General features: G+C 40.4%; 1 protein-coding gene across 2 annotated transcripts in view; it reads left to right on the top strand.

The window, feature by feature from the left end:
• Positions 1–2,684: 2,684 nt before the first annotated feature.
• The window catches only part of Phf8 (PHD finger protein 8), an 82,283-nt gene continuing 66,284 nt past the window's right edge, over positions 2,685–18,683 (top strand). For both annotated transcript variants that reach the window (XM_077106716.1, XM_077106715.1), the window contains exons 1-2: positions 2,685–3,350; positions 4,331–4,521. In XM_077106716.1, coding sequence (XP_076962831.1) covers positions 4,424–4,521 — 98 coding nt within the window. In that variant the 5' untranslated portion in view covers positions 2,685–3,350; positions 4,331–4,423. The remainder of the gene's footprint in view (positions 3,351–4,330; positions 4,522–18,683) is intronic.

The raw sequence follows: 18,683 nt of genomic DNA, 5'->3' as shown, positions 1-18,683 counted from the left end.
TAGCTAACCCTTCTTGTTATTCAGATCTCAACTCACATGCCACCTTCCTTGGCTAACCCACCTAAAGTACACTGCTTTCCCTCTAGATCATTCTTGAGCTCATAACTTGAATTATTTTTCCTAATAGCACTCACTACAACTGAAATTGTCTTGAGTTACTTTATTTTCTGTCTCCTTTGCTAGATTGGGAATCACAGGAGAGAAAGGACCTTGTGTGTTTTATTCACCCCTGAAACCTCAGTACGTAGCATAATAATAAGTGCTTAGTAAATATATATAGTAAGTATAATTTATAATATAAATTATAAAATATAATTTTATTTGATTATTGACTTGATTCCCCCACTAGAATATCAGCTTCATAAAAGGCCAGCACCTTTAACTGTAATATGCTGATATCTTTAGCATTTGTCATATCATCTAGTGCATAATAAATGTTTAATAATGAATTGCTGGGTAATGGCACAGACCTGTAGTCTCAGTGACTCAGGAGGCTGAGGCAGGAAGATGGCAAACAAATTCTAGGTCAGCTTGGCAATTTGTGAGACTCTTGTCTCAAAATAAAAAAAGGGCTGGGGTGTAGTTCTTTGGAATACTCCTGGATAAAAGCCATAATGCCACCATAAGACCCCCCCCCCCCCAAACAAACGATGAGCAATAAGGGTATTTTTAGAAGCAGTTCGAACACCTGGGAAATAACTATTTTGAGGCCCAACATTTTTTTTTTCTTTTTGGTCACACTGAGGATCAAACCAAGGGCCTCACACAATGAACTACATCTCCCGCCCCTAGTTTCCTTTTATTTTGTGATAGGGTCTCATGAAGTTGTCCAGGCTGGCCTTGAACTTCTGATTCTCCTGCCTCAGCCTTTTTTTTTCCTGAGAAAAAGGAAAAAAGAAGTTTTATTGCTTTGCTAGCAAAGGAGAAACACAGGAGACTCCAGTTCCAAAGGCTGTGATTCTCCTATCTCAGCCTTGTGAGTATCTGGGGTTACAGGTGTGAGCTAGACTCCTTACTGCCCAGCTATAAAGCTATATGAAGACTATATTACTTTCTTAAAGAAGTTCTCTGTCTTCACTGCCCCAACTGCTTAAGCTTCAGGTCTTCAGGCTTAGTGGGACCTGAAGTTACTCTTGTCCAAAAATCTTCAGTGGATTGTTACTGCTTATCGATAAAATCTAAATTATTTTGCATTTTGCAGTCTTTCATGATCTGAACCTCCTACCCATCTCTTTTGTCCTTCCTATTTCAATAATAGTCAATTTATTTTAGTAAATGTTTCCCGTATGCCTCCTTAAATTTGTACATATTGATCCTTTTGTGTCCAAAGTTCTTGCTTGTTTATTTAGTAAACATTTATATAATCTCTAGGTCTCCCTGAAGTCCTCCTTAAAACAGCAAGCAGCTTCTGAGGCTCTTTTTAAAGTTTATTTTATGTGTTTTGGGTTTTTTTTGTTTTTTCCATTTAAAAGACAGGGTCTCACTTGTTGTCCAGTCTGGCCTCAAACTCCTGAGATCAAGTGATTCTTCTGTCTCAGCCTCTTGAGTAGCAAGGACTTAAGCAAAGCACCCTTACTGGCCATTTCATCTGACTTGTTTTACATTTTGTATGAGGAATTAATGTGTGTACTGGTCTTTCTACTCCAATTGTTTACTTGCAAACTTGTCTCCTGCACTGGCTGGTGATTTCTCACTACAGAGGCCATTTTCATTATTGGGTCACTGGGGCCTAACCCCTCCTCACTGGTTTGGTGAGTGCACATTTTCTTTTTTTAAAGTGATGGCACCCTTTAAAAAAGTGATATGGTGAGAGAACTAGAGAATTTTCTAGAATGTTTGAGGAAAACAGGGCCATTTTGAAGCACATGTGTCAAGCTCCCACTCAACGGTTCTTCTCACCACACATTGAGACTGTAGTTTGGAAATTTTGGAACAGGTGCGTGGAAATCACCCATATCCGCACTTAACTGAACTGATAGGGTCAGCGAAGAGAGAGTTCAGAGAGAGGTGGGAAATTGGTATAAGTCTTATGGAGGAACTACATTGAGGGAGCAAGGATCGGACTGAGGAAGGAATATGGGGGTGGAAGAGGGTCAACTTCCCAGTTCTGAAACTCAGGTTACTTGGCTTCTTGAAAATAATCACAGAGCTTTCTTCACAGGGTGAAGAATAAACGACACGAAGACCGTGGGAAAGCCTAGCCTGTTGAAGGTGCTCAATGAACTGCAGCTGCTGTGAGTACTCCGCCTCCATCCCAGCTGAAGCCCGCCCCCGCCGCCACCTATTACTTTTGCAGTTTGGAGTCACAGTTCATCTCTTCTCATAGGAGGAGAAGGATGGGGAGGAGTGTGTATGTGTGTGTGCGGGGGTGTTGCTTAACTCCCTGTTTGCCCAGAACAGGGGAAAGACTAGGAAATTTTGGGCCCCACTCAAAATGGAGCCAAGTCCCTGCCTCGCCTAAGATGGCGGCTTCCCCGCCTCTTGGTTCAAGGTCTCCAGCGGCAATTGGGCATCTCTAAGAGAGGAGCGGGTCCAAAGGTAGCTGGGCACCGCCCCACTGTCTCAGTGGCACCCCGCCCCTGATGACATCACGCGGGAGCCTGCGGCTTGCTATTCCCCGCCTCCTACGCGGTCACCTCGCGAGCCCATCCCTCATAAGATGGCGGTTGGTTTGTCTCCTCACGGTAGCGCCGCCACTCTCAATATGGTAGCTGTTTACCCCATATTTCTCCTCCCCTCTCCGCCTCAACTTCCTCGTTGTTTTGAATAAACTTTATTGACTACTACGAATTGCCTAGCACTGCTGCCGGGCTTCTCCTGGCGACTTTTCGGTCTGTCTTTCTTGGACCAGGCGGCCGGTTCATTTCGTTTCTCCTTGGTTTGCTCGCGGCTTCTGCCGGCCCAGCGACGACGCCACTTGCCCGTTCGCAGGGCAGCCACCAGACTAGGCCCGAGCTGCGGTCTCTAGTAGGCCCGAACGGCGGGGCCGTGGGGAGTGCTGTGAAGAAGGCTGCCCTGAAGCACTGCTGGGCAGCTGGCGCCGCGCGACCCAGCGGGTGGTTCGAAGGGAAGGCGAGCAAGGTTCGCAGCTTTACGGTGACTATCCCAGAATTCGGCGCGCGCCGCTACTGGGGCCGGAACTGCCGGGCGAACCTCCGCTGAGCGAAGCTCCGCGCCGCCTTGGAGCTAACCCGGCCGCCGGCGTGTCGCCGGGACTGAGCTCCGCCGGCGTGAGGACTGCCCTGCAGCTTTGGCCATGAGGCGGTCCACGTAGGATTCGGGACCGAGGACATTCTTGTCAGGTTTGGGGCGTGAAGACGTTCCTGTTAGGGAGGCGTAAAGAGATTCTCGTAAGTTTCGGGGGCTGCGAGGAGGATATTCCTGTCAGTCTCAGGATCTCGGATGAGAGCCCTGGCAATTTGGGGGTGTAGGGGAACCTTCGTCATTTTGAGGGGGCTGCAAGGAATACATGTCAGTTTCCGAGCGGAGGAGAAAGAAAATCGTTGCTTAGTTTTCAGCAGTGTGAGGAAATTCTAATCAGTCGGGGAGGGGGGGCGTTTGAACCGATCCTTTTTAGTTTCAAAGGTGCGATGAGAACCCTGTCATCTTGGAAGTAGGGGATGAGCTGATGAGTTTTTAAAGAGGTTTGTTGGGCGTGATGAGACTCCTGACGGGTCCAGGAAGGGATGATATTGAGTGACGGAAAGATCATTTAAACTCCGAGAACGCGACCCCAGAACTGTGATTTGAGTTTGGGCGCCTAGTCTTGTCTGCCTTGTTCCCTAAGGCTTTGGGGTGATTTTTGAGTAACCTGAACAGACTTTCAAGGTTCCCTCATTTCTCTGGTTGATCATATTAGGGGAGTGAGAGGAGGGTCTTTGGGTTGTTTCCTGAGGAACCCCCAGCCCCATTCTTTACGCTGTGGTTTGCGTCATAATAAAGGGAGCCGGGAGCCCTGGGAAACGAGAGGCTAGCAAGGACAGGGTTCAGTGAGGGATTAGGAGAGCTTCCTGAAAAGCTTCAGATATTTCCATGAAACCCGGAAAGAAGTTATCACTCACTCCAGGGCTTAGAAGGTAGGGGATGGGAGACAGGGGATGGGGGGAGACTCAAAGGTGGAGCACGGAACGTTCTTTCTGAGTGAAAGAAATTCTAAAGGCCGGGTGGACTTTCTCTGGTTGCCCCCTACAGCCACACCAGCTGTGTTGCATCCCTGCTGGCGGAGGTAACTCCCTATTTCATAGCTGAGGGTTGGTGCCCCAAGGCGGGTGGGAGGGGGTCGGTGTGGGGGGACCTGATTCACTCTGTAAAAAGTGTTGTTTGTGCCCAGCTATCGTCCAGAGAGGACGTGTCCTGTTGCCTCCAGCCCCTCCTTGACACCAGGAACCTGGCCCTCCGCAGATCGCTCCAAGGCCTGACGAAGATGGCCTCGGTGCCTGTGTATTGCCTCTGTCGGCTACCTTATGATGTGACCCGCTTTATGATCGAGTGTGACATGTGTCAAGACTGGTTTCATGGCAGGTAAGGAGGGCAGGCCAGGTTGGACGGGGTACAGTGGCCAAGTGCATTCATTCACTCTCTCCTTTTCTCAGCTCTGTTTTAGATTCATGCTCAGAAACTGTCCCCCCTTTTCTCAGACCCAGGTTTTTCCATCCTCCTTTAAGACCAAGGCTGCCTGACATTGGCCTTTGATTTCCTTTCTTTCTCTGTTTTCCCCTACAATTCTTTTTTGTGTCCTTTTGAAAAAAAAAAAAAAGATGTGTACATGTGTACAAGTATGTGCATGTATGTGAATGTACATATTTGTGTATATGTATATGTATGCCTGTGTGTGTATGTGTCTGTATAATACACACACACACACACACACACACCCCTTCCATTTTAGCTACAAAGAAAGCATCATTTTTGTATTCCAGCAGTTGTGTTTTGCTTTACACACTGGCTTTGGGGGAGGCAGTACTGCATTTTTGAGGTATCTGAATCTGACAAACATACATTTCTTTGCAACTTACTATCAGAGTGGCCTTGGGCAAGTTGCTTTTCCTCTGTGAGCCTTATTGTCTTCACCAATAAAATGTATCAAATACATCCTTCCTGGCTTTAAAGTAATTTGCATGCATTCAAAAAATGGAGACAAATGCAATAGTATTTTATTTCTACACTGTCTGCAGAACCATCCTTATAACTAAATTGAATTAAGCAGAAAGGATATTGGGTAAAACAGCAGGAGTAAAACCACTAATGAATTCCTTCCAGTTAACCATGTGTGCACATAAGCACCTGTCACCCAGAATTCCAGAGAGGTTAGTATATGGAATAAAACTGTAATATTATCCCATTATTGAGATTTAAATCCCAGCTATGGAAAAATAACCACAAGACGGATATGTACACTGGAATACAATAAAGCAGTATATGTCATTCTCCTTCTGTCATGTAGATTCTAGAACCCCCAGTTGTCAGTAGTTCCTTCCACAGGAGCTGTTTCTCTTATCATGCTCATAATCAAAGTAATGGTATTGACGTTGCCAAAATCCTGCCCTAAATAGGGGTTACCCCTTGCAGCATATCCAATTCATATTTAACTGATCTTTATTGAATATTTACCATTTATGTACCAGATGCAGAGTTCCATTTACTGCTTCATGTTTATTTAAGAGGGACAGATCTAGAAAGTAAAGTCTTTTCTTTTGCTCTGGAAATAAGTGGGGATTAAACGTTTTTCATATCCGGGCATGACAGAGCATGCATGTAATCCCAGTGACTTGTGAGGGTGAGGCAGGAGGATTGCAAGTTTGAGGCTAGCCTCAGCAACTTAGTGAGGCCCTAAGCAACTTAACAAGATCTTATCTCAAAAATAAAAAAAAATGAAAAAAGTCTGGGGAATGTAGCTCAGTTGTTAAGCACCCCTGGGTTCAATCCCTGGTACTAAAAAGAAAAAAAATTCTGGGCTGGGGATGTGGCTCAGTGACAGAGCGCTTGCCTCCTAGCATGTGTGAGGCACTGGGTTTGATTCTCAGAACCAAATATAAATAAGATAAAGGTCCACTTACAACTGTCCACTTACAACTAAAATATATATATTAAAAAAACGAAGAAAAAAAGTTCTTTCAGGATTCTTGGTTATCTTTGCTAGTGCTGATAAGTCACTCCTCAGCTTAAAATTATTCTTTCATTCGTTTTCCTGCAGGATAAAATTGAGTCTTCTTTATGTGATAGACAAGACTTGTTTAATCTCATTTCCCACCCCTCCCTACCCACTCCCTCTGTACTAGAGGTTGAACCCAGGGAAGCTTTACCACTGAGTTAAATTCACAGTCCTTTTTATTTTGAAGCAGGGACTGTTTGAGTTTCTGAGGCTGGCCTTAAACTTGTAATCCTCCTGCCTTAGCCTCCTGAGTTGCTGGAGTTGCTAGGGTTAGTGGCTATGCACCACAATGCCTGGCTCCTCCGTGTCCCAGCAAAACAGAACTGTGTACAGTTTTGGGACAGTTTTATACTCCTTTATATCTCTTTTCTTTGCATATGCTATTTCCACTAATGTCCTCCCCTTTATAACTCATAGAATATCTCCTCTGTATAAGGCCTGCTTCCCCTGGGTTCCCACTGAACCTTTTATGCATCCTTATTAAAAATAATTATTTCATATTATAAATATGCTGGGTCCTACTCATTGGCAAGTGCTCCCTGAGAGGAAAGATGCCATCTTTTCATTTTTGGTATCGTCAGAACGTGGTTCATGTAGTAGAGTCTAACATGTAATAGATGCTGAGTATATTTTTGAGTGAAAGAATGAGTCTTCATGAAAAAACTGTTTTTGTTGCTTTTGGCCCTTAGTTTGTATTATACAGGAAGTACGTAGGTTCAGTCCTGGAAAAGGGGCTTCTGCTCACAATATAGAGACCTTATCTCTACACACTGGGAACAGGGAACAGGAATGAATGCTTCCCAAGTGTATACCTGTGACAGACTCTATACCAGGGCCTTTGCATAAATTATTTAATTTATACTCAGGCCTGAAAGTTAGATTTCTAAACTGTAGCATGTTATGCTCATTGTAGAAAATACAGGAAAAGAATATAGAAGGAAACAAAAGTCAACTATCCTTCTACAATCTGGCATAATCCACTGTTGAAATTTTTGCTGCAATAACTCTTCTCTTTTGACTTCAAACATAAACATGGTTTTTTTTAATAAAATGGGATTGTATTATAAATACCATTTTTGTTACCTTTTATTCTTCCCTAACATAATGTGGTATTTGCCATGTTATTAAATAGTCATCTAAATTTAGTTTCTGATATTTCATTATATGTATTTGTTACCGTTACTTGATTATTTCCTTTATAGTTGTATACTGATATTATTTACATTTTTATATTATAAATGTTGTTGAGATGCAAGGAAACTATGGGTATTGTGTGGAAAGATTTTGCATCTTGATATGAGTGCTGATTAAAACAAAAGGAAAAACATTGTGGTGAACATCTTTGAACAATGGACACTTGACATTTATAAGCAGCACCCACTGAAGCCAAATTTACAAATTTACAAAATGTGAAGATGGGTTTTATGGTCCAGGCCCCTCTTTAAGAACATTTCAATGGTGAGTTCTGTGTTTCTGTGTATACTCTGATATGAGTTAACTGCTCTAATCTTTTTCCATGAAAGAAGCCAATTTTTTTAATCTCTTCTGTTTCTTTCTATGGGCTGTCAGAGAACAAGGACGGTAGCTGAGAATCAGGTCTTTGGTGGGTGGCTGCTCTTGCTTACTCAGTGCATTGCTCACTTGCTTTCTCTCTTGCTCTCCCTCATGCGTGCACACACATACCCCAGGCTCACAGTGCTCCATTTAAGTTTATATTTCAACACAACTGAAAGTAACTAAATATTATGAACTTTTCATGGTGGCTTTTAAAATTAAGCCTACAGATTTTAAATCCACAAATGCCTAGAGGTGATGATAGAAATAATCTGTTCTTATCTCTGATGGATTTCATCAAGTCCAGTTAGGAATTATGGTGTGTAACACAAAGTTACTAACTGGAGAGGTTGTAACAAGGGAGGCAACTGTTCCATTTCAAGGATGGGAGTCTGGAATTTATGAAAGTTAAAGTGATTTTGTAAGTGTGGATTTGAACTTTGAATTATCTAATTCCAGAGTCCAATTTCTTGAAATTAGAAAAACTACTCATTCCTCACTTAAGAGAGATCGGGTTTTACAAAAACACTGATTTGTAGAACAGCACTTCTTAAACTTTAGCATGCATAAGAATCCTATGGAAGACTTGTTAAAACACAAGACAGGTAGACCCCAGCTATAGTGTTTCTGATTCAATAGGTGAGCAGAGCCCACCCTCGACAGCTACAGATTTAAAACATTATCCTTTCTTGATTTCTTCTTCTCTAAGGTGTGATAGCTTGTTATTGGGGGATGGATGAGCTAACATATTATTGTTGTGTACCAGTCACCCTTGTGGGGTTCATCAACTGGGAATTTTATTTTTAATATTTATTTTTTAGTTGTAGTTGAACACAATACCTTTATTTTATTTATTTATTTTTATGTGGTGCTAAGGATCAAACCAGGGCCTTGCATGTGCTAGGTGAGTAATCTACTGCTGAGCCACAACCCCAGCCCTCAACTGGGAATTTGTGCAAAAATGCAAATTATAGGGCTGGGACTGGAACTCAGCAATCTACATTTTTTAAAATATTTATTTAATTTTAGTTGTAGTTGTCAATACCTTTATTTTATTTATTTATTGTTATGTGGTGCTAAGGATTGAACCCAGGGCCTCGAACATGCTAGGCAAGTGTTCTACTGCTGAGCCACAACCCCAGCCCCAGCAATCTACATTTTATCAAACAGATTATTAATTCTGAGACACCCTAACCTTTAAGAAACATTACTGTACACTGATGGATAAAACTAGTTGGCATCCATTAATTAATGTCTGGAGTTTTGACAAAAGCCTCACCTCTTTACAGCTTTTCTATTTGTAAAAGAAATATTGGTTGATACTTTGCAAGGATTTGGCTGTGGTGTGCATTCTGAACTCTAGAGAAAGGTGCACTGATTTCAGTTCTTGGTTCAAATTCTGACTTGTTGGGGCTCAGTGGTAGAGCACTTGCCTAGCACGTATGAGGCACTGGGTTCCATCTTCAGCACCACATTAAAAATGAATAAGTAAAATAAAGGTATTGTGTCCATCTACAACTAAATTTTTTTTTAAAATTCTGACAAATTAGAATAAATTTTAAAAATGCACTAAGGAAAAAAAAAACTCTGACTTGTTACTTTTTTTTTGCGGGGGGGTACCAGGGATTGAACTCAGGGGCACTTAAACACTGAATCACATCTCTAGCCCTTTTTTATATTCTGTTTAGAGACAGGGCCTTGCTAAGTTGCTGAGACTGGCTTTGAACTTGAGATCCTCCTGCCTCAATCTCCTGAGCTGCTGAGATTACAGGCATGTGTCACCATGCCTGACCTGACCCTGTTACTTATTACAAAAGAATTTCATCTGTTCGTCCTCAGTTTTACTGAGAATGGTTATAAAGATATAAATAAAGTGGTTGTAGCTATTTTTTGTTGAGCACCAACTAATATGCCAATTGTTGTGCTAAACATTTTGCCTAATTATCTTTATTTAATCCTTTTTAAGTTTTAAAATTAGGAATCTATTTAGTTGTGATAGTTTATATTTTCCAAGGAACTGCTGATACATTTCACCTAAGTTGTCAAATTTATACAGTTATTCATAGTGTTCCCTTATTATCCTTTTAGTATTTGTAGGCTCTGTTTTGATATTTTGTTCCTGTTTATTAAAATTTTGTGTCTTGCCAGGAACCATGGCGCACACTTATAATACCAGTGGCTTGAGAGGCTGAGGCAGTTCAATTTATCCATCTCCATATTTGTAAATTTGGAATTCTTAAAGACTTGCAAGTTCAAGGCCAACCTCAGTGAGGCCCCAAGCAATTTGGTGAAATTCTGTCTCAAAATAAAAATATAAAAAGGGCTAGGGATGTATTTCAGTGGTTAGCACCTCTGGATTCAATCCCTGGTACCAAAAAAATGGCATCTTTTCTTAGAATTGATAACAGATTTGTCAGTTTTATTTTATTTTTCCTGTATTATTTTTATTTTTGATTCACATTCTTTTCAAAGTAGAAGTTTTTTTTGTTGACTTTCTCTTTTGTCTTTCTGTTTTCAATTTCATTAATTTTCACACTTTATTATTTCTTTCTTCTGCTTGCTTTAGATGTATTTTGCTCCTCTTTATCTTGTTTCTTGAGGTGGTACCAGGGATAGAAGCCAAGGGTGCTTAACCACTGAACTACCCCTCTAGCTCTTTTTATTTTTTATTTTGGGACAGGGTCTTACTAAGTACCTTAGGGCTTCTTAAATTGCTAAGATTGGCTTTGAATTTGTAATTCTCCTGCATCAGCCTCCTGAGTCCATTGGGATTACAGATGTGCGCTGCCACACCTGGCTTGTTGGGTATATGTCCTGTAAATGTTAATTAACTTGCTATTGGTTGGTGGCATTGCTGGATTCTTTATTCTTGCTGATTTTCTATGTAGTTGTTCAGTAAGTTCTGGGGAAGTTGGTAATGGGGATTGAATCCAGGGCGCCTCATACTTGCTAGACCAGTGCTCTACCACTGAGCCATCCCTAGCCTCCCATTCAGTAAATTTTTGAAAGAGAGGTGTTGAAGTGTCCAACTGTAACTGTGGGCTTATCTATTTCTCCTTTCAGTTCTATCATTTATTGCTTTACATATTTTGTATCTTTGTTGTTTGATATTTATGTACCTAGAATTTCAGACTTGGTGTATTGAACCTTTTATCATTAATGTAATGTCTGTTTCTCATAGTTTTGTTTGTATGCAAGTCTACTTTATCTTATAATATAGATACTCCTGCCTTCTTTTGATTAAGGGTTGCATGATATATACTTTTTCATCCCTACTTTATTCTTTTGAGGTGCTAGTGTTTGAACTCAGGGCCTTGTGCATGCTAGAGAAGCCCTCTACCACTGATCTACATTCTCAGTCCTCATCTCTTTACAGTCAGTCTATTTATATACCATATATAAAGTGCATTTCTTGCAGACAATATGTAGTTTGGTATTATTTACTCTGCTAGTTTCTTATAATGGGCATATTTAGTCAATTTATACTTAATACAGTTATTGATGTATTAAGGCTTAAATATGTTATTTAAATTTTTTCTTCTCTCTTCTTTGTGCCTCCGTTTTCCCTTCCCCTTCCTCCCCCACTCTTATTTTGTGGTACTGCCGATTGAACCCAGGGGCACTCTACCACTGAGCTATATCCCCAGACTTTTTTAAAATTTTTTTTATCTTGAAACAGGTATTCATAAGTTGTCGAGGCTGGCCTGGAATACAGTCCTCCTGCCTTGGCCTCCTGAGTCCCTGGGATTACAGGTGTAACATACTGAACCCAAGTTTATGCCTCTGTTTTCTTTCTTCTGTCTTGTTGATTATTTATATCTTTTTTACAATTCCATTTTGCTTTATCTGTATTGTTTTAAAATGTGTCTTTGTATAGGTTTTTCAATTCTTGCCCTAGATGTTATTTCATACATATATATAATTTACCACAATCAGCTGGTGTTTTTATTTTTCCTGTTTGAGTGTAGAGTAGAAACTTACTTTCTCTTTAAATTCCTTTATATTCCCTTATTTATAATATAACTAGTCTTAAATGTTCTACATACATTGAGAACCACACAATACAGTGCTGTGCTTTTTTTCAGTATTGAGGATTTTGAAACAGTCCACTAAATTGCCCAGGCTGGCCTGGAATTTGCAATTTTCATGCCTCAGCTTCCTGAGTATCTGAGATTACAGGTTATACCACTGTGCCCAGTTTATACCTCTGTTTTCTTTCTACTGCATTTTTGTGAGTTACTTATACCTTTCTTACAATTCCATTTTGCTTTTTTTTTTTTTTTTTGGTACTGGGGATTGAAGTCAGGGGCACTCAACCATTGGAGCCACCTCTCCCAGCCCAATTTTGTATGTTATTTAAGGACAGGGTCTAGCTGAGTTGTTTAACACCTCGCTTTTGCCGAGTCTGGCTTTGAACTCATGGTCCTCCTGCCTCAGCCTCCCAAGCTGCTGGGATTACAGGCTTGTACAACCCTGCAGGGCTCCATTTTGCTTTATCTACAATGTATCTCTTTGTGTATGTTTTTCAGCACTTGCTCTAGATCTCTAGGGATTGAACTCAGGGGCACTTAACCACTGAGCCACATCCTCAGCTCTATTTTTTTTAAATTTAGCGACAGGGTCTTATTGAGTTGCTTAGCACCTTACTGTTGCTGGGGCTGGCTTTAAACTCAGGATCCTCCTGCGTCCACCTCCTGAGCCTCTGGAGAAGATGCGCCTGGTCAGATGTTATTTTATACATAATATAATTTCCCACACCAATTCGTGTTTACACTTTCCCAGTTTGAGTAAAAACTTATTTCTCATGCTTTGTCAGCAGTAGTGGTACACTCCTGTAGCTCCAGGAATTTGGGAGGCTGAGTCAGGATGATCAAAAGTTCTAGGCCAGCCTCAGTTACATATCCCTAATCCCTGTCTCAAAAAGGGCTGGGAATTTAGCGTGTTGGTAAAGTGCTCCAGATTCAATCCCCAGGACCAAAAAATTTTTAAAAAGAAACTCTCTTTCAACCCTTTTACATTCTCTTCTTTTTTCTACACACATTGAGAATCACATCAGACAATGCCATTTTTTTCTTTAGTACTGGGGACTGATCCCAGGGGTGGTCTTATCACAGAGCTATATCCCCAGCCCTTTTTTTGAGACAAGGTCACTCTAAGTTGCCCAGGCTGGCCTGGAACTTGTCATCCTCATGCCTCTGTTTCCTGAGTAGCTGGGGTTATAGGTTTGTGCCACCACCTCTGGCAAGTGCCATATTTTTTGCTTCTACCATCAAACATAAGTTACAGAACTTGAAAGGAAAGTGGAAGTATATTGTATTTCCTTATACTTTTCTCTTTCCCTTGTTCTTTTACTTCCTAATTCCTTCCTTCTAAGATTCCTTCTTGTATCATTTCCTTTCTGTTTAGATAGCTTTATTCCCCCCCCCCCTTTTTAGGATAGGTCTATTAGCAACAAATACTTTTTGTTTTTTTTCATCTGTCTTGATTTCCGTTGATCTTTTTATTTGACATCAAATTCTGTATTTCCAGTTCTTTCAGCACTTGAAAACTGTTGTGTCTCCATGGTTTCTGATGAGAGATCCTGTCATTCAAATGGGTGGTGTGCTTTAGGTAATATGCGACTTCTGTCTTACTACTTTCAAGATTTTTCCCTTTTATAATTTTAGGAGTTGATTAAGCCACAGTCTCACTATGGTTTCTTTGTTTTTGTCTTTTGTTATAGTCCTGTAGGTTACTGAGTCTCTGTGCATTTTTTTCAGTGCTGGGGATCAAATCTAGGGTCTCCTATGTGTGAGGCAAGTGCTCTACCATTGAGTTACATATCCCTAGTCCTGTACATTTTTTTCTACTCCACATTTCTTTCCATTTAGATTCTGTCTTCAAGTTTACCAATTATTTCCTCTGTTGTCTTCATTCTGCTGTTGAACTCATCCAGTGAATTTTCTTTAAAATTATTGTATTTTTCATATCTAAAAGTTCCATTTGTTTGTTTGTTTTTTGAAAAAAAAAATCTATTTCTTTGCAGAGATTTTCTTTTTTTGGCACTTTCTACTTATTCATTTGTTTCTCGCATGTTTGTAATTGTCCATTTTTTGTAGTGCCTTTAAAATTCTTGTCAGATAATTCCAACATCTATGTCATCTTAGTGTTGACATCTGTTGATTTTCTTTTCTCATTCAACTTGTGATTTTCCTTGTTCTTGAAATGGTGAGTAATTATTATAATTATATCCTGGACATTTGGGGCATTATATTATGAGACTCTGGAGCTTATTTAAAACTTCTTTTTTACAACCCTCTTCAGACACTGTACTTTGGTTGCAGGATTGAGGTACAAGTTCATTGCTACCACATGGGGGTGGAAATCCAAATTTCCCACTTTGTCTCTGTTGACACAAACCACTTGGTAGGTGGTTGGATCCTGCTACACCTAGTTGTTGTTCCTTCTTCTCTTTACTTTTCAGATTCTTATTATGTTTGTTTTGTATGTAATGCCGTGGTTTATAGCTGTACTTATGGGAGAAGTAGGGAGAAGTGTATCTACTCTATATTGTTTTAGAACCAGAAGGGACCACTTAATTTTTACATTAGCTCTTTGGAGCTACTATTTCCCCCATGAAGTTAAATAACTTGTCCAAAGCTACATAGCCCATTAGCTGTTGCACCACAAATCAAACCTGGATCTCATGGACTCTTGCTATAGGATATAGTATAGTACTCTTCAGTTGTTAGAAATTGTGGAAGATAGGGAAAAATCAGGGTTTAAAAATTTATACATACTCCACATTTTTGTTCCAAGTAAAATCAAGTTAAAGTATATACCATTATTTTTGAAGCAGCAGAAGGATAAGCTGAAGCTTTAGGAATGTGTAACAAAGTCCCAGCATTCATATTTAGGGCTTTCTAGATGTAATGCATAGGCTGCAGAATTCCTACCCTAGAGAATGTTCTGTAGGATGTGGAGTTAGAAATGTCAAAAGGATAGTTTTTTTCCCCTGTGGGATTCATAGAGATGTGTCTTGGAGTGATTTAATTTTTAAAAGAAAAATTTAAAGTCATTATAGATTCATCAGAAACTAAAAAAAAAAAAATATGTTGGGGTGTTCCTGTGTATCCTTCACCTAGTTTCCCCCATGGTAACATTTTGTGCAACTATAGTACAGTATCAAAACCAGGAAACTCAGATTGGCACAATCCATTAATCCTATTCCAATCTCACCAGTTTTGCATGCACTCATCTGTGTATGCATATTTAGTTCTACGCAGTTTTATCATATTTGTAGATTCAGAAGGTAACCACCACAATCAATATACAGAACTGTTCCTTAATCACTGCGGTGTCATAATTTTTGGTTCAACCCACCTGGAATGTTTCTGGTGGTGAACATGTACCAAAGCATGGGTGGTCAGCATCCCTGAGCGGGGGAGGGTACCATAGAAAATCAGGATACAGTGGAAAATCTGATAGGCATCATGGGTGGTCAGGACTAAGTTATAGCAGCTAAATGAGAGTCCATTTTGAAACAGGCCAGTGGCCTGGGAGTCAGTGAAACCTGTCCTATCATCCCAGCTCATCCATTTTCTAGTTCTGTGACTTTGGGCACATTGTTTCACATCTCTGTGCTTCCATTTTATTAGCTTTAAAACGTGAGGTTTAACAAAGTCCAGAAAACATCTATCACAGTCCTTGGCATAGTAGATTCTCAATTTTGCCTGTCACTTGGATGATTCATGCAATAAATATTTATTGAATAGATACAATATATTTGCTAAGGGGTAAGCTAAGAACTATGGAAGACAGAGATAAATAAGACATAGGCTGTGACTTCTAGATAATTTCAGGCTAGGAAATTAGATGGAATGATTCATTTACTCACTATATATATATATATATATATATATTTTTTTTTTTTTTTTTTTGCGGGGAGGATACTGGGGATTGAACTCAGAGGTACTCAACCACTGAGCCACATCCTCAGCCCTATTTTGTATTTTATTTATAGACAGGGTCTCACTGAGTTACTTAGTGCCTTGCCATTGCTGTGGCTTGCTTTGTCCTAACCTGTGATCCTCCTGCCTCAGCCTCCTGAGCCACTGGGATTACAGGCATGCACCACAGTGCCTGGCCATTTATTCACTCATTTATGTATTCATTCAATACATAATGCTAGGCATTGTTTTAGACACTGTGTGAATGGATACATCAATGGATGTGGAACAGGGAGCTAACAGCTAAGTATATCTTGTGTCAAGTGATGATAAATGGTATAGATAAAAGAAGAGTAGGTGAGCAGAAGAGGGACAGCCACCCTCGGGACTGGAGGCCTGGTTATTTTACATAGGGTGATTATGGATAGTTACATATGAGCAGATGCCTGCAGGAAATTGAGAAAAGAAACCATGCTGATAAGTCCAGGAAGAATATACCAGGTACAGAAAATAAAAGATTTGAGTGGAGAGCAGGTCTGGCATGTTATCATTTCAGTCACAGCCAAGAGGCCAATGCTATAGGAGTGAGGGTAGAGTAGTAGAAGTTGACTTTAAGGGTGGGGATAGGGGTGTAGATCACAAAGGGCAGTGATTCTCCAAGTGTGGTCCCTAGATGAGCAGGATCGGCATTACCTGGGAACTGGTTAGGCCAATTCTTGCATACTACCTCAGATTTACTGAATCAGGAACTTTGGGGGTGGGACCCAGGAGCCTGTGATTTGAGAGCTTTTCAGATGATTCTGATGCATGCTTAAATTTAAGAACCACAGATATAAGCCCTATGGACTGTTGGAAGGTTTTGGATTTTACTCTGGAAGGGATGGGAGGGAGCCACAGAAAGGTTTTGAGTAAAGGAGACCTGTGATCTGATTTAGGCTTTGACTTTTGTGAGAACAGACTCAAGATGAGGAGCAAGTGTAGAAGCAGGGAAAATTTGGGGGTTACTGTCTATCATTATTTCCCAAAGTGTGGTTCTTGGACTAACAGTATGGGCATCACTTGGGAACTTGTTAGAAATTCACATTCATAAGACCCACCACAGGGCTGGGGTTCTGGCTCAGCGGTAGAGTGCTCGCCTCGCACATGCGAGACCCTGGGTTCAATCCTCAGTGCCACATAAAAATAAATAAGTGAAATAAAGGTGTTGTGTCCAACTACAACTAAAAAATAAAATATTTTTTAAAAAGTTTAAAAATAAACAGACCCACCTCAGACCTGCTGAATCAAAATCTCTAGGGATGGGGCCTGGGAATCTGTTTTTTTTTTAAGTATTTATTTTTTAGTTTTAGGTGGATATAATATCTTTATTTTATGTGGTGCTGAGGATTGAACCCAGTGCCTCACACATGCTAGGCAAGTACTCTACCACTTGAGCCACAACCCCAGACCCCATCACCCCGGAATCTATGTTTAAACAACCCCTCCATGTGTTTCTGATGTTCCTAAAATTTGAGGAAACACTAGTCTGGTTAGACAATGCTGTCTTAGACCACACTCCATGATGATGAAAAGTAGTTATATTTTTGAATACATATTGATACAGGATTTGCTGGCAGATAAGATTGAGAATTTGAAAGAAAGAAGTCAAGGATGACTGCATTTTGAGGAGTTTTGTTATAAAGGGGAACAGAAATGCAGCAGTGACTGAGAGGGTTACAAGAGGGTTTTTTTTTTTTTTTTTTTAGAGAGATAAAGATAACAGCCTATTTTGTGTGCATGTCAGTTCATGTGAAGTTATTCTTTTGGTGCACTCAGAATTTAGAAAAGCCTGATATATGGCGGACTAATGTGTCTCAACTGGATAGACAAAGGAGTGCTCTGGAAACTTGTTCAGTGCATCTTGCACCCCTTCAGGTCCTGTGTGTCTGGAGGCCTGGGGAAACACTGATGAGAATGGTAGATGCCTTTGCTTCTGGTTTTACAATTGTGTTTTGTATGGTCAATGTGGTTTTAGGAAACCAGAGATTGACTTGAATTTTTCTGTTATGTTTTGAATGAAGGAAGGTAAAATATATTGCTTTCCCACCTTATTCATGAATGAAGATATACTTTCTAGGGCACAGGAGTAACAGGACCTGACTCCTTGAGTACTTTCAGAGAGCAGAGATTGAGCGGATCAGCCAGACAGGCTCTTGAGCAAACCTTGCAACCTCTCAGTCGTCTCCAACCTTCAGCTCCCACTCAGTTCCATAATACTGAAAGAATTGTGCCCACTTGTCTGTTCTTGAAGCATTTGGCTCTATTAATGACCCACATTATATTCTAGTTACATATTTAGTGGTGTATGAAGTCATGAAGACCTGAAATTTTGTCCTTTTCTGCTATTTGCTAGTTTTGTGTATGTGGAGGTGTGTCTGGGGCAGGGGGCGTCAAATATTTTATTGAAGGTAAGTATTGAAGAAGCTGAAAAGGACAATGAAATCTGTTGTCCTTGGCAGGACTGGATTATTTTCTCGAAGGACTGGATCTTGTCACCAAAAGCACTTACTAGTTTTTAAATTTATTTATTTTATTTTTTGGGGGGAGGTACCAGGAATTAAACTCAGGGGCACTGAACTACTGAGCCACATCCCTCAACCCTATTTTGTATTTTATTTAGTGACAGGGTCTCATTGAGTTGCTTAACGCCTTGCTTTTGCTGAGCCTGGCTTTGCATTCAACATCCTCCTGCCTCAGCCTCCCAAGCCACTGGGATTACAGAGGAATGGCACCATACCCAGCTATATGTTTTTTAGTTGCCATCAATTTGCTTAACTACTTGGACTATTATTGCCCATCTGTTAAATTATGATAATATTGATGGTGATGATAGCTATTATTTATCATGTGTCAGGTACTCTTAAATATGTTATCTATTTTAGCTTATTGAATCCTCATAACAACCCTATAAGGTGAATACTTCAATTTCACAGATTCAAAAACAGGCACAGAAAAATTATGTAATGCCTACTTACAGCTAGTAAGGGGCAAAGGTGAGATTCAAATCCAGT

The sequence above is a fragment of the Callospermophilus lateralis genome, chromosome X, assembly GCF_048772815.1.
Source record: "Callospermophilus lateralis isolate mCalLat2 chromosome X, mCalLat2.hap1, whole genome shotgun sequence".
Taxonomy (NCBI): domain Eukaryota; kingdom Metazoa; phylum Chordata; class Mammalia; order Rodentia; family Sciuridae; genus Callospermophilus; species Callospermophilus lateralis.
The sequence above is the reverse complement of the archived record's forward strand: the minus strand, read 5'-3'. Positions and strand labels throughout refer to the sequence as shown.